Here is a 14,620-nt window from a genome sequence, read left to right as displayed (position 1 = left end):
CTCCGATCTGAGAATCTGAAGGCCTAGTTGGCTTTGATGAAAATTCGAAATACCCCTCCTCGGGAGGGTATCAAAATGCAATTGAATTGAAATGAAATGTGAACAGGGAATGGTAGATAAGGTAAGGGCGATAAGTGTAAACAACGCACTGTCTCTTTCTCGGGCACTCTCTCTCTCCCTCTCTCTCGTTCTCGCTCTCTATCGTGCGTTTTCTGTGCCCGCTCTGCTGGCGTCGCTGCTGACGTTGACCGACCCATTTACCTAAACTGCAAGAGTTGTTCTTGTTCTTCTTCTTGTTTCGGTATTTGTTTTCTCCCTTTTCCTTTCCCTCTCACTCCCTCTCTCTCCTACCCTTTCTGTTTTCCATTTGCTGGAGCTTTGGTTGAAAAAAGCTCACATGTCTTGGTGTTGTTGGTGTTTTTTCTTTAGTTTGCACTGCTCTCCCCAACACTCGACTGCTTGCATGCTATGCTGGAGAGCTTTTCCAGTTTCTGCCTGAACGGGCATCATCTCTGCATGCATGTACATGTGTTTATGTATGTATGTATCTTTATCTCCTTTCGCCATCTCTGGTCTACGTTCTGTTCTGCTGTGTTTGAGGATCGGATCGGATTGGATCGCTGAAAGTTAGCTTTTTGCTTTGCAGTTGGCGCGCGCGCCCCTCAACTATGCAGCGAGCACTCTCACACGCTTACGCACACAGGCACAGGCACGCATCACAATCCCACACACACACACACACACACATGCACGCGCTGCAAAAGCTCGCGGGCCGGCAAAAGCTCGGCCAGTGTGTTCGTGTGTGGGGCGGCAAAACAAATTTTAACTTTTTTTGTTGTTTTTTTTTGTTAAGAATAAACTATTTGTGTGTGTAGTTGTGACTGGAAGATTGAAAATGGTTTAACCTGGGCGACCGTTGAATGCGCTACTTGGGAAATTCATTTCGAAGGGGAATCGAGGGCTGGAGAACAGGAGAGGGAGACTAGGAGAGGGAGACCAGGAGAGGGAGACCAGTAAACATTGAAACCCCGAATTTCTAAAATTTTGTTGTCTATCATTGACTGTGTGTATATATTCAATGTCTTTCCACACTCCAAGCAGGCGGGCAATCCATGTGTCCTGTCGGTCCTGAGGGGGTCCAAGCAGAACATCGAGTTCTATGAATATTATTTATTTTATGGAAATTTTTGTGGCGTTTTTCAAGTGATTTAAATTTAAAATTTGCTTAGATTTCCAACAATAATTGCCATCTAAATTTAAACTCTGCTTATCAGTTTGTTTGATCAATTAAAGCATATCGATTGTTCGGCAAATAAATCAATTAAGTAGCGATCAAGGCCATCAATTGTAAATCATTCGAATTTGGGTTAAGTATTGATTTTCCTTCCACTCCGCTGTATAATTATGTATGTATTTATTTATTAGGTTTTTTTGTTTTTTTTTTTTTTTATACCCTATCAGTGGAAGTGGGGCCCCGCACACATGACGTATACGTAATTCAAAAGTGAAACAATAAATATCCCACATTACGTATACGCAGCGATAAGGAATAGATAAGGAAAATGAGAGCCGCATTGTAGTAAATATGCGATGTCGGTGTCGGTGTCTACTTGTGCCACGCTCTTAATGCTCGTGGTAAATATTACAACGCAATTCCACGAAACAGAGACAGAGACAAAGAGAGAGATGGAGATGGAGAACGGAAGAGAAGGAAAAGTCCCAAACGAAACGAGTTACGTTATTAACAAATAATTGAATGATGAACATACAAGCGAAACGAATGAAAGAACAAATCTCTCAATGCAGATTAAATCAATTTATTTTGATATTTGTTATTTTTGTTTATCAAGAAAAGAGAAAAAGAACACAAATTTAATACTGTAATATAATAGAAATTACAGGGGATAGACAGGTACATGTAGAACACTAATTTATTGTTCTAATTTTTTAAATATATTATTTTTAACACATTGTTGTCGTGGAATTGTACATTAAGCAATTACTAAATAAATAAATAAATATAAAGAAAATAGAATCGAGAATAATGCCTGAGAACTGAGAATGCAACTAGGTCAGGGCGTTCCCGCTACCCCTACCCCTGCCCCAACCCCAACCCCTACCCCTGGCACCGACCCACACACCCACGATAATGCACTAGGGTGAAGCGATACCGATGAGCAACAGAGATAGCAAGAGCAAATGAGAATCAACTTTTGCTGCAAAAACAAAATTAAACAAAAACAAAAAAAATTAAAAATCAATGCGCATTCTCTCTCTCTTTCTCTCTCTGCCCGTTGCCCGATGCCCCATGCCATCCCATCCCACTAGTAGAATATTGCAAAATTAGTGCACAACAGCGCTGCCGGCGTCGACGGCGTTGCAAGCAGAGGGAAAAGTGGCACAGGGTCAACTGGCGACCCATTAGCACACTTTTCCACTAGAAGGCAGGCAGACGGCAGGGGATTGTAAGAGGAGGCAGACAGCGACGACTCCCCACCCCACCCCTCCACTCACCGTCCCCTCACCGTCCCGTCTCGCCCAGACACTCTCAATGGCATTTTCTCATTCGAGCTAAGGTTAACAACAAATACAATGTACATGAAAAACAACAATAAAATGGTCAAAGCAACAACAAAAATACTAAACAATGCAAAAAGAAAATAAATAAGAAAAAAAAAAAACAATTAAACATTTGTAATATGCATAATACATAAAACAAATACAGACTCGCTGCTTTAATGGCATAATGCTAGGCAGGTGAGGCACAGAAATATTTTAAAAATATTTTTTATTGATATGCACGGAGGAGAGACTTTTTGAGATGGGGAAAATCTGAAGAGGTTTTTTTTTAGAAGATGTATTTACATTGAAAAGGTCATCTGTGGCAGCTCTTCAAAATGATCTTTAAATATCCCCAATAGCTGTACCACTTTTTTAAAGCGATCCAGTACAAAATCTATTATTATATTTATTATTCTTACGTTTATTATTAAATAACCTCAAACTGTGTGACCATTTAAACCAGTTGAAATTAAAAACTAGTCTTTATTCAAAGTTTGCATTTGCAAGAAAAACAAAAAAAAATATCACAGTTTTAGGAGCTATTTGTAGGATTTTTGCTACACTGTAGTCCGGTTCAAGACAACTTCACAGAGTCTTCACATATCCCCTCAAGAAGGGAAGAAACTTTGCAGTTTTTGGAAAGAAGAAAAATGGGCAAAGAAGCTAAATTTAAGCCGTATAAAAGCATGACAAAAATATGTCGCAAATCTCATATATGGTCAACAAAATATGTGGCAGGATAAAAGATATTTGACACTCAAGCTAACAGAGACACCAAATTGTTCCTGCTGTAGAGAAAACCCAAAGATCATCACAGAAAATCATAATTTGTATGCGAAAAGCATGATAAGCATTTCAGCTAATAGGATAGCAATTAAAAGGTATCAAAGAGCGATATCTGTTCTGGTTTTGGGACCTTATCTGCTAAATGAAAGACTCATTTGTATGCTTTTGATCCTTTCGGGAACTGAATCCATTAAGGTTTCATGCAGGGAATATACAAAGACCCGAATAAAACATGAATTGGAGCAGAAAATTGGGGACGAAATTCCCGATGAGGTCTACCGTGAAAAATGCTATTAATGGGGAAAGAAAGTTAATAATGAATATCTAAAGAATATACTTCACCCTAGCTTTTGTTTAATTTAAAAAGTAAGGTGCGTCATAGATCCACAGCAAAACAATATCAATTCTGAAAAAATTAAACATATTTCAAACAATACAACTTTTGATACATACCTATGTATGTACCAAATGTCCTTCCAAAGAATTTATAGCCAGCGGAAAGCCCCAAACATGTACATATATTATACATTATAAATATATGGAGTCCATGAGAAATCATGGTTGTGTAATTCTACCTAATTTCAACGAAAAACCCATCAAAAGTTCAACAATTCATCAGACCAGAAAATCTCATTTAAAAAAAAAAACACTAAACTGTGTGTTTCCATTGAAGGAAAAACATTCCTTTGCCAGGCCGCACGCTCCCCCCTAATTACTATTCACTTAGTTAAACAATTAGCGAAAAAAAACAAACAACAATCGACACCCCACGGCCCACGCCGCCCCTTGAAAGCCCCCCTTAACAGCACCAACCATCCATCCATCCAATCGCCTCCTTTAATTGCTTTCATTATCATTATCACGAGTATTGTTCGGTTGTTGTTGTTTGTTTCCATTGAATGGTTCTTGAGGGCAGGCGGCGACCAAAACTTGATATTTCTATGCACTTTTGTTCAATGCTCCATCCTTGATTGCATTTACAAGATTTCTGTTTTGTGATCGCTTGACTAAGCCCCCTTCCCACCCCCCTTTTTGCTGTGTCTGTGAGTGCGATTCCATTACAGCACTTGCGGTTTAGCAACCTTTACCGTGAGAAAGAATTAGAATTCAAATTCGAATTCGAAACAGAAACAGAAATACAAATAAAGCGAGTGTGAATGACCAAAGTGGAGGATAGAATTTGAGGGATTTCCACGCTTGCTTGGCCAAATTCTTGGCTAATTGATTGACCAAGGTATGCCAAGTGTTTTTTGCTAAAAGAACACAACAATGGGCCGCCCACGAAAGCCAGGCCTGAGCAATCATTAAAGACCCCTGTATATCGCTGCAGGACAGGACTCGAGCCTACCCTTACCTATGTCCTTTGCCAAACCCCGAAATATCTCAGCCCATAATTACCACATAATTGTTGATTAATTACCTAAATAAATGCCAGATCTGTCTGCAATCCTCACTCGTGCATTGTACGGGTTAAGTATTGATTTAATCCAATTTGAATCCCCGCTTTCTCTTATTTTTGACCTTTAGTGAGCTTTAAGAACCGACGCCATCTGGGTCAGGTCAAGCCATAATTCATGGAAGCAAGCCTTCTTTAAAAACGACGAGTATGCGAGTAAACCTGCCCCAATGCCGCTTCGCAATCCTTTTCCAAGGCCCAAGGCCGCCAGGGGAGGGAATCAGACAAAATGGCAGACGTAATTTGCATATAGAATGACCTTGAACAGGTAGCAGAACAGAACAGAACAGAACAGAACAACAGCAGGCACACGCACACGCACACAAAGCGGGTGGGTGGGTGGTTGTGTGGATGGGGTGGCAAGGTCCTTGGGGCAGACTCTGGGTCTGGTCTGGCTAACTACGACAGCGCCAGCCTTCGCATTAATTTCGCGACCTTGCAGTGCATTCGACGATAGAACCAGTATATGGATTACATACATATGTACATATGTACATGCATTCTATATGCATTGTCAATGCCGTGCCCCAATTTGCTGCATTTTGCTATTTTATTTTTGCCATGCAACAAGCTGCCGCTGCCGCTGCCGTCGCCGTCGCTGGCTCTGACTTTGACCCATTTAAATCCTTTGGGGCGCTAGCCATAGACGCAAGGCAGCGCCAGCCAACGCCAGCAGCGACGCGGCAATCTATGTCAATGTCAGCCGGCAAATGGCGGGCGGCAGCAGCGGCAGCGGCAGCGGCAACGGCAACGCGGTGACTGCGAAATAAAAGCAACTGAGGCAGAACAGCAGCAGAGGAGCAGCAGCTACATAGACCGGAGAGTGTGTAAAAGAGAGACAGACAGACAGAGAGAGGTAGAGAGAGAGAGAGAGAGACAGAGAGAGAGAGAGAACGAACACGCTGCCGCTGCGCTGATGCACACAATGACCTTCAAATTTCTATGCAATTTCGCTTTTTGTTTTTTCTCCTTGGGCCCAATCTCCAATATTAGAAAACGCAATGCAACGCGACGCGATTGAGTGCTGCGCTGCGCTGCGCTGTGCTGCGATGTGCTGTGCTGCAACAACAAATTCACGCCTGAGCTTGACCCAAATTCTAATGCCCCAAACTGACCTTGCTCCATTTTCCCTCTCTCTCTTTCGCTCCGTCTCTATCTCTGTCTCTGAGGATGAAAGAGTGTACAATTTAAGCTGCACTTTTGCGGGTTTTAGTTTTGTTTTTGTTTCTGATTGAAGGTTGCCAAGGAGGAGCGGTTGGGGTTGGGGCTGGGGCAGGGTGGTTCTTCTGACATTGCTGAATGTCAATAAAACAAACACACACATTTACCACTGACTCAACAACTGCAACTTACAGATACATTTACATATAAAAAGATACAGGCTGCATAAATGTGTATGCGTGCATCATCAACATTTGGCAGGCATCTGTCTGACTGACTGTCTGTCGGTCTGTCTGTCTGTCGCTCTGGTCTGCCTCATTTGATTGCCGAACACGCATTGACATCACGATTTTGAGGCGAATATTTCTGCATTTGCATTCTGCGGATACCCTACAAGTGAGTGGAGGGTATATCGGCCCTCCCCAATCGGGCGTGACGCAAAATGTTGCAACATTTTAAAGATATTTATCAAAACATGTAAAGAAAACAAAAGTTTTGGGTTGGCTTGGTCTTGGGTTACATAATTACAAAAAAAAACTCTGCGAATCGTTCAAGACTTTTTGTATATACATTTTTTCCTATAAAAAAACATGGATTGTTCATTTTACAAGTTATTAAATGTAAAAACATCTACCGTTTCCTATTTCCTATTTTTAAAGAAATTATATATCCACACCATTAGCCCAGATACTTTTTAGATAGTTAAATATGTTAGAGGGACTCTATTCTTAGAGGAGATATAGAAAAAGAGGGTATAATTAAAAAAAAATTCGAAAAAAATGAATAGATAATAGTTAAATAAAATAGTATAACAATTGGCTAAAAATAAGCTGCACTTTTGGGGTATTTTTTTGTCGGTGAATTGCAATAAATTTAAAATATAATATCAGGCCATAATTATATGGAAATAAATGGTAATTCCCCATATTCCCCTCTGCACATATAGGCCTGTACATTTGATTGAAAGAAAGGCTGAGGAAGGAGTAGACATTCGGTCGGAAACATATGAAGTACAATTACAATATGCTTGGAACATACATCAACATATTGCTGATGATATTTCATCATTTGTATGTACATAAAAATACAATTACTTTACGCTTAAACCTCAAGGGTTTTTTAAAGTGGATTTCAATCACGTTTGCCGCTGAATTGATAATATTTCTGGAGGTATTGTAGAGGGTATTCGAGCTTCGTTTTCCCCAAACATCGGAAACCCAGAAAGTAGGTTAGTTGCATTTTGTTCTGTTTTTTGTTTTTTAAGACATTTCCAATGGATTTTTATGGCTGCATCCTACGGCATGGAGTCGCGAGCCCCCCAAGGGGGTAGGAGGTAGTCGCTGGCGAGGGGCGAGGGGCGGGGTAGGCATGCATATGCTTAAACTTAGCATTGCACTTGGCACACAAAAAGATTCAAGATTCAAGATCCGAGATCCGAGACGAGCGACTGGAGTCGCGCGGAGGAGGAGGCCATTAGAGGGTAGTGTAATGACAAGTTTGCGAAAACTGTCAAGGTTTTACTCGATTCAAATGGAATGCCAAACAAATGCGTCTAGAGATTACATCTTGGTTATCAATTGATATGCATCACACACGTATCATATGAAGTATCGGGAATCGTAGGGTCGAACCACGTGTTCCTTCTGTATTCCTGTACCTCAAACCAAGTCTGGCAGGTCTGGGAGTCCTGTGACCTCCAGATACCAGCGGGGGAAAGCCTCGAGCCTTTGTAAATATATTCTTGAAATCAAACCCCAATTTAAGGCTCTTCAAAAAAAAGCAACTAACAATTCAACCTTTTCTAATAATACAAAAATTCACTAAATTAAAGTCCACATTTTATAGAATATTTCAAAACATTTTACACCAATAATTTTAGTTTTAACACTTAAAAAAAATACCCGACCTGTTGAATTCGTAGTTTTATTTTGTATTTATTATTATTTATATTATTTATGATTTTTAATCACTTTAATTTGTTTTATTTTCACTTTATTTGATTTAATTATCACTCCAATTTGGTTAAATTTTCCTTTGTTTTTGCTTTGTATTTATCCTTTTTAATTTTTCCTGAAATCCGAAATTTGTATTAGCTCTGCAGACCTTTCGCAGAGCAACAGAATATTGCCAAAACACTTTTATATTGGAGTGGGGATTATCGCATATAGAATATTAGAACTAGATCTGGACTTACCTCCGTGATCATCGATTTCCAGGCCGAACTCATCCTCCGAAACGGACTCATCATCGGAGCTGAGATTGGATCCACTGTGGTTGCCACTTTGTTGCATGTGATGTTGCTGTTGTTGCTGTTGCTGTTGCTGCTGATGCGTTGTACTGTGGTTCTCGTTCCCATTCCCGTTGGTTGATTGGGTGGCTTTGGGTGCAGCACAGGAGCTGGCAGCCAATTCCTCGATGCTGTGCAACGAGCTTCTTGTCTGATTGGCAGTGATTGTTGTTGTTGTTGTTGCTGCACCCGAACCGGAACCCGAGCCCGAGCCCGAGCCCGATCCTGATCCCGAACCTACTCCCACTCCTGCGATGGTTGTGGTGGTGCTTATGTGGCTATCATCCTTGGATGTGCCTTGCACATCGAAGTCCAGCAGCTGAGCGGTGTTCGAGGACAGGAAATTGGTGGTGGAAACGGACCCCGAATTGCTGGCACTCGCTGCCAGGGGCTTCAGCTGATGGTACTCTATGATGGAGCTGCTGGACAGCGTGGATTTCTGCAGCAGCGACGGATCGATGCATTCATTGGCTGTGCCCTGGGATGTTCGGTGGGAGAACAGGATGTTGGCAAATGAGGGAACGGTCACCGACTGGATGATGACTGATCCTCCGCTTCTCTGCCCCGATTGCGGAGCCCCCCCACCTGTGTGGCTGGTTCCGTTTTTAGCCTCCAAATTGTTGTTGTTGTTGTTGTTGTTGTTGTTGTTATGGTTGTGGTTGATGCTGTTGTTTTGGGTGGTTGTTGTGGTTGTTGGAGTGGTGGATCCCATTAGGATCATGTTGCTATTGCTATGCGGATTGGGACTGGCCACAAAGAAGCGATCGCAGAGGCCGCTCAGAGAGATGCCACCATCCAATTGGCTGCCATCGAAGTTATCTGTGGCTATTGCTGCCGCCGCCGCTGCTGCCTCTGCTCCGTCGGATGCTGCAGTTGCACCATTGCTGCTGCTGGTGGCAGGATTATCCTTTTGCTGCAGCTGCAGCTGCGAATAGCTGAAGAACGGCAGCATGGGACTACTTCCCGCCGCCAGCATCTGATCCTTGTGATGGTGGGCCATGAGATGTTGTTGCTGTTGTTGCTGTTGCTGCTGTTGCTGCTGCTGCTGCTGCTGTTGATGCTGCTGCTGCTGCAGGTGATGATGATGGCTGCTGCTTGTTGTGGCCTCTGTGACTGCTGCTGTCGCATAGTTGCTGCTGCTGCTGGTGCTCTCCGCCAGCAAAGGTACATTGAAGGTGTCCATCTTATACAGGGGGCTGGGTGTATTATATTCTTTCTATATATCTAGTATATATGGTATAACTTGTATTTTTGTACGTTTCGTTGTGATGTGTATTGTTGCTGGATTGGTGATTGGTGGCAGGTAACGGTAGTAGAATTATTTGTATAATTTCTTACACTTAAAAGAACCTGCAAAGACAAAAACAAAAAAAAAACACAAATCAGAAATCAGGAAATATGCATTTACCGGAGCCAGACAACGCAAGGTCAAGTTGAAGGTCACGTTCTTCTGTGCAATGCGTGCATGTGTGTATGTAGGTCAAGGACAAACCCAACTGTATTCGAAAGCATGTCAAGGTCAACTCTTTACAGCCCAAAGCTTTGCGAGCTTTTTTCCTGTGAGCTTTCTGCGAGATTTCTTTCTATTGCCCAAACTGAATGTTTGAAACCCTTTTCCAAAGGAATATATTACGAAATGTACGGGACAAAATAGTAACGATAATCATTAAATATAAATACATTTGACCCAAATACAAGGCAGAGCTTTTAGTTGGTATTTTTGTCCTTTAACCTTTTCCCTTCTTCCTAGCTCCTAGTTCCCAGATCGTTAATAATGAATTAAGTTATGACAATGTCAGGAAAGGACACTTCGAATCAAGAATCTAATCAATATGTATTTGAACCGAATTAAGTGTCTAATTAACGGTACTCCCTCTTCACCCGATCCCTAGGAGGGGTCTGAAAAAGGGAGAACGAGAACGAACCCTTCCCATGGGCGACCCTAGGGTTAATCCCACCCCAGAAAGCTTGTGTTTTTCTTTTGTTTTTTTCTCATGAAATGGGACCCTCTTCTACCGACAGTTCCCAAAGTTAAGATCCATTTAACTTTAGTTATTACTTTCGTGTCTGGTTCTTCCCCCCCTTTGGAAACACTTTTCCACTTCATAAAACCGAAAAACTGGTAATCCCCCCCACTCTGACGAAACTTGAATATGTAAAGTATGTATTTATGTATTTATGTATGTAACTTTAATTAACTTTATTCGACTTTCGAGTTATTTCTTATTCGTTTCGTTGGGTTTCGTGCTCGGAGATCCCCCCTAACCAATCCCATTCAACCCCTGTGCGGGTTCTCGCCCAACTAGACAAAAGACCTGACAGACGGACAGCTTTGGAGGAGGAGGGGGAAGGGGATTGGAGTTCTAGAGGAAGCTAGTGGGGAAGAGGGACGTGGACTCACCTTTCATGCAGCTGACGTTGACGTTGACGTTGACGCTGACTGCGACACGTTCTCGTTCCTTCGTTTTGGCTTCTGCGCATGCGCCCGGTTTCCAGCTATGATTCCAAGACGATCGCAGAGAAGAGAAGAAGGAGAAGAAGCAGCGCTGGAAGCTGCCGCCTCTTTGTTGTCTGGTTGGGTCTCGCTCTCTCGCCCGCTCTCCTTAGTTCTCTTTGGGCATACAAAAACCAGTTGGAACCGAAAGCAAAAGTTCTATTATTATGTCTTGGACTTTTGTTGGTTTTCGCTTTTGTTTCTCTCTCTCTCTTTCTCTCTGTGTGTCTCTCTATTTTGTTGTCGGTCCTCCGCTTCACATGGGAATTCGTGGAGAAGGCGAATTTATAATTCGCAAAACAAAGCTTGCGTGTGATTCATAATGCTGTCTCCCTTTCGGCGGATCGATCTCTCGCTCACTCCCTCTCCACTCGGTGTATCTCTTCCTCTCTCGCTCTGGTTCTGCCACGGCCTGCAGCAACAGTTTCCGCCTGTGCGAGCAGCTGCTGCTGCTGCTGCTGCTGCGACGACGACGACGACAACGGAGGCAACGACGAAAGCTTTTTTAGCATATTTTTTGCGCCCCCCTCACACAGACACCAGGCCCAGACGCGGACACGCACACACACACAGCCAGCGACGCCGAACGCATTTGCGATTTTATTTTTTTTGTGTTGTTCTCACTATTCGTTCTTTTTTTTGTGCGCTACTGCGCCAGTTCTCGCGATTCTCTTGCTATTCGCTGGCTTGTTTCGCCTATTTCCTCTTTCGCCTGGTCTTTCTCACATCGAATTTTGGTTTTTGGGAGAAACGCACACACAACGGAGGACAGGCGAGAATGAAATTATTGCAATGGGAAATAGGAAACTCTTCTTGCACAATCGTCGCACGCGCGCAACAAGCGAAAAGCTCGGTACATATAAATTGCAATTCCTATTACACACACAGCACAGTTTTCTGTGTGGGTACACACACAGGCACCAGGCACACACAGATAGAGATATAGAGGGGAACTTGTTGTTGCGTTTACTTTTACGGAGCGGGGGCAGGGGCTGCTGGCTGGCTGCTAATTTTTTGTTGCTGCTTGCTGCTCCAATTCTATGACACAACAACAGCGCTATCTATCGCCTTGCCTCATTCTGTGATAATTTCATAAAAATTGCACATTAGCAGCAGAAAACACACAGCGAGAACCCGAGGAACACAGCACGATGGGGCACAACACAGTCCGTCCACTCCACTCCCGTTATGGACACATGGAGAATTATTTTATACACAGACTAGCGCTCGATTGTTGAGAGTTCTTTTCGCACCATTTACTTTCACTTTAATCTCTATTTTGCACTCTCCCTCTCATTTGGTTTGTGGTTTATTTTTTATTTTTCGGGAAAAACTATTCACGGAGCCGCGCACAACGCACGCAAAAAATTAGGTCTGTAGGCCAACACGCAAACGGGAACACAGTAAAGAGTAGCAAAAGTTGTTGGCGTAGGTAGAAGAAGACGGAAAGCCCTCGCATAGTGTGTGTGTGTGCGCGCGCGTATGTGGATCTCCGGAGAGTAGCGGGGCCAAGGACAGCAGCAGCAACGAATTTATTCTTGGCCTTTAAACGTGCATTTGAAGAACAAGGACGGCAATCATATGAAAGCAGCGAAGCTTTCAGCTCAAAGCTCGCTCATGCATACAATCGCACACACACACGCACGAAAGAGAGGCAAGCATGTGAGTGAGCTGAGAGAACTTTTATCGCTTGCCCAATGGGCGCCAACTGATATCGGTGTGTTATCGAATTTGAACTCGTGCTTTGTTCGAGCATGAACACATTTTTTTAACTAAAGAACACCGTTCTATAAAAACTCACATATGTAACAGAAAGTTGAACGCTTAATTTAAGTGAAGAAAATAGATAAAGTAGAATATTTATGAAGGGAATAGTCGTACATCCGGAGAAAAAATGTGTAAAACCATTAAAAATTTCGTAGAAATTAAAATTAAACATTTGTTTGTACTGGATATAGTACTAATGATCCGATCTGATCCAAATTCTGAAATTTGGTAGATGTGGTCGTTCTCTATGATTCTGCGATTTCTCTTAGGCAGATTTTCGTCCTGGGTCGGAAGAGGTGTTTACAAATTTCCAAACAAAAACACAAACACAGTCTCTGAGACCTAGGCGATCATCGTGACGGACAGATATGACTATATCGACTCGGCTATTGATGCTGATCAGGAATTTATGTACTTTATGGGGTCGCAAACGTTTCCTTCTGGGTTTTACGCACATCCACAACAAATGTAATACACCCGTATCCTCTTCGACTGTGGCCCAACTCCTCCCAAACAGCTCTACCGATTTGTATGAATTTTTATTGAATATAGTTTATAAACTTAATGGGGATTCTATTATTTTTGTATCAAAAAAGTCGAAGAATCTCAATCACAAGAGGCACAAGGTGAACGAAATCAACAAAGACAGCGCAGGTGCGTTATGGACTGTCACAGAGAAAATGGCAGACAACGCCAACAAGTACATCGAGGATGTACATCCGCTTCGTTTCTTCATCTCGCATTTATGTACGAGCCAAATATTGAATAATCCGCTCATCGGAAAGTGCTGATTGATGCTATAGACTAGGGTGTACCCAGGGGACGGCAGGGGTGGTCAGCTGGCCTCTCCTTCAGCATGCTCATTAGTAGAAATACTTCCCCTCTTCGCGAAATCTTGGGTGCGTTCTTGGCTATGGACAAAGAATGCCCGCATTTTCATGCGCTCAAAGTCGAACATGAGTCAGAGGGTACGTGTTTCTCATCAGGAAAAGAGCCATTACCTGAAATCCAGATTCAAACCTGTTCCTGAAGTCCATTCGCACATTCGTGTTTCCAAATGGCATCGTTCGGAGCAACAGAAATAGTTCACAATACTGAACCAAATGATTATACGGGTCAGCTAGTAGGTGTATATAGTCCCAGGTCAGACTAGACTGCCTAATCGCTCTGAGAGATTGAAAGAACCATGAAATTCCTGTGCCTCCCTTCTCAGAGTAGTGTAGTGAAGTAAGTAAGTGAAGACGGACCTGGAAACGTTGTGTCCTCATTGCATTTCTAATGAAAAACCATCCAAATATTAACTCTATCCCATAGGGACTGACCCAAAATTGAATAAAGTGTTGCACCTACAATACCAAATGCTGTGCTGTAATATTAGAGTTCTTGGGCCGGATCCTGACTTACGTTTGGGATCCCTTGGAAAATGGTCTGAATATTTGTAGACATTGAGTTTTAGATAGACCTAAAAACTTATGGAGCACTCCCCTATTTCTCACAACATGCGGAACATGGGGGAGATACGTATTGTCCTATAAATTAAGCGATCTAATGACAATCCCCGGCTATTCTTTTGGTAATGGTACATCCATACCACACCATACATCGGGAAAACTCAACTGAACCGCTTTGAATATTCGAAATAAGTACATATGTGATATGCTGTGTTACACGACGCGTTTTCTAGCGGAACTTATTTAATCTCAAATATAGATCCAGTGTTTTTATTTCCCATTCTTTTTGGGAAAATATTTAAATAGGTTATATCAAAATCAGGTTCAGAAAAAATGTAGTTTTTGATGTGTGTTCACTGGGATTTATCTTTTTTCTTTAACAAAAAATAACACAAAACATTTTCAAATTGCCAAAAATTCACATTTCATTTATTTTGTTTTTATTGTATGGTTTCTGTTTGTTTTTATAGTTGCACAAAACTTACGCACGACAATTACATACATACATAGAAAATTACAAACCTATCTGAAAATTGATTTACATTATAGTTGGATCTGTACGTTATGTTAATAATTTCGTTTAAAAATACATAATACATAAATACTCCTCTCTCTCTCTCTCTCTCTAATCTGATTACAATATATATATATACACA

The 14,620-nt window shown here is 42.1% G+C and overlaps 1 protein-coding gene across 1 annotated transcript in view; it reads right to left on the bottom strand.

Annotated features, from left to right (window-relative positions):
- ftz-f1 (ftz transcription factor 1) overlaps positions 1-12,232 on the bottom strand; it is a 43,296-nt gene extending 31,064 nt beyond the window's left edge. Inside the window, exons 1-2 of the mRNA XM_001353452.4 lie at positions 10,654-12,232; positions 8,160-9,602 (exon numbers count right to left, since the gene is read on the bottom strand). Of these exons, the coding sequence (XP_001353488.3) occupies positions 8,160-9,435 (1,276 nt within the window). The 5' untranslated portion in view covers positions 9,436-9,602; positions 10,654-12,232. The remainder of the gene's footprint in view (positions 1-8,159; positions 9,603-10,653) is intronic.
- Between the last annotated feature and the right edge of the window lie 2,388 nt (positions 12,233-14,620).

This window comes from Drosophila pseudoobscura, chromosome X (assembly GCF_009870125.1).
Source record: "Drosophila pseudoobscura strain MV-25-SWS-2005 chromosome X, UCI_Dpse_MV25, whole genome shotgun sequence".
Taxonomy (NCBI): Eukaryota; Metazoa; Arthropoda; class Insecta; order Diptera; family Drosophilidae; genus Drosophila; species Drosophila pseudoobscura.
Note: the sequence above shows the minus strand (reverse complement) of the source record. Positions and strands in the feature narration are given on the sequence as shown.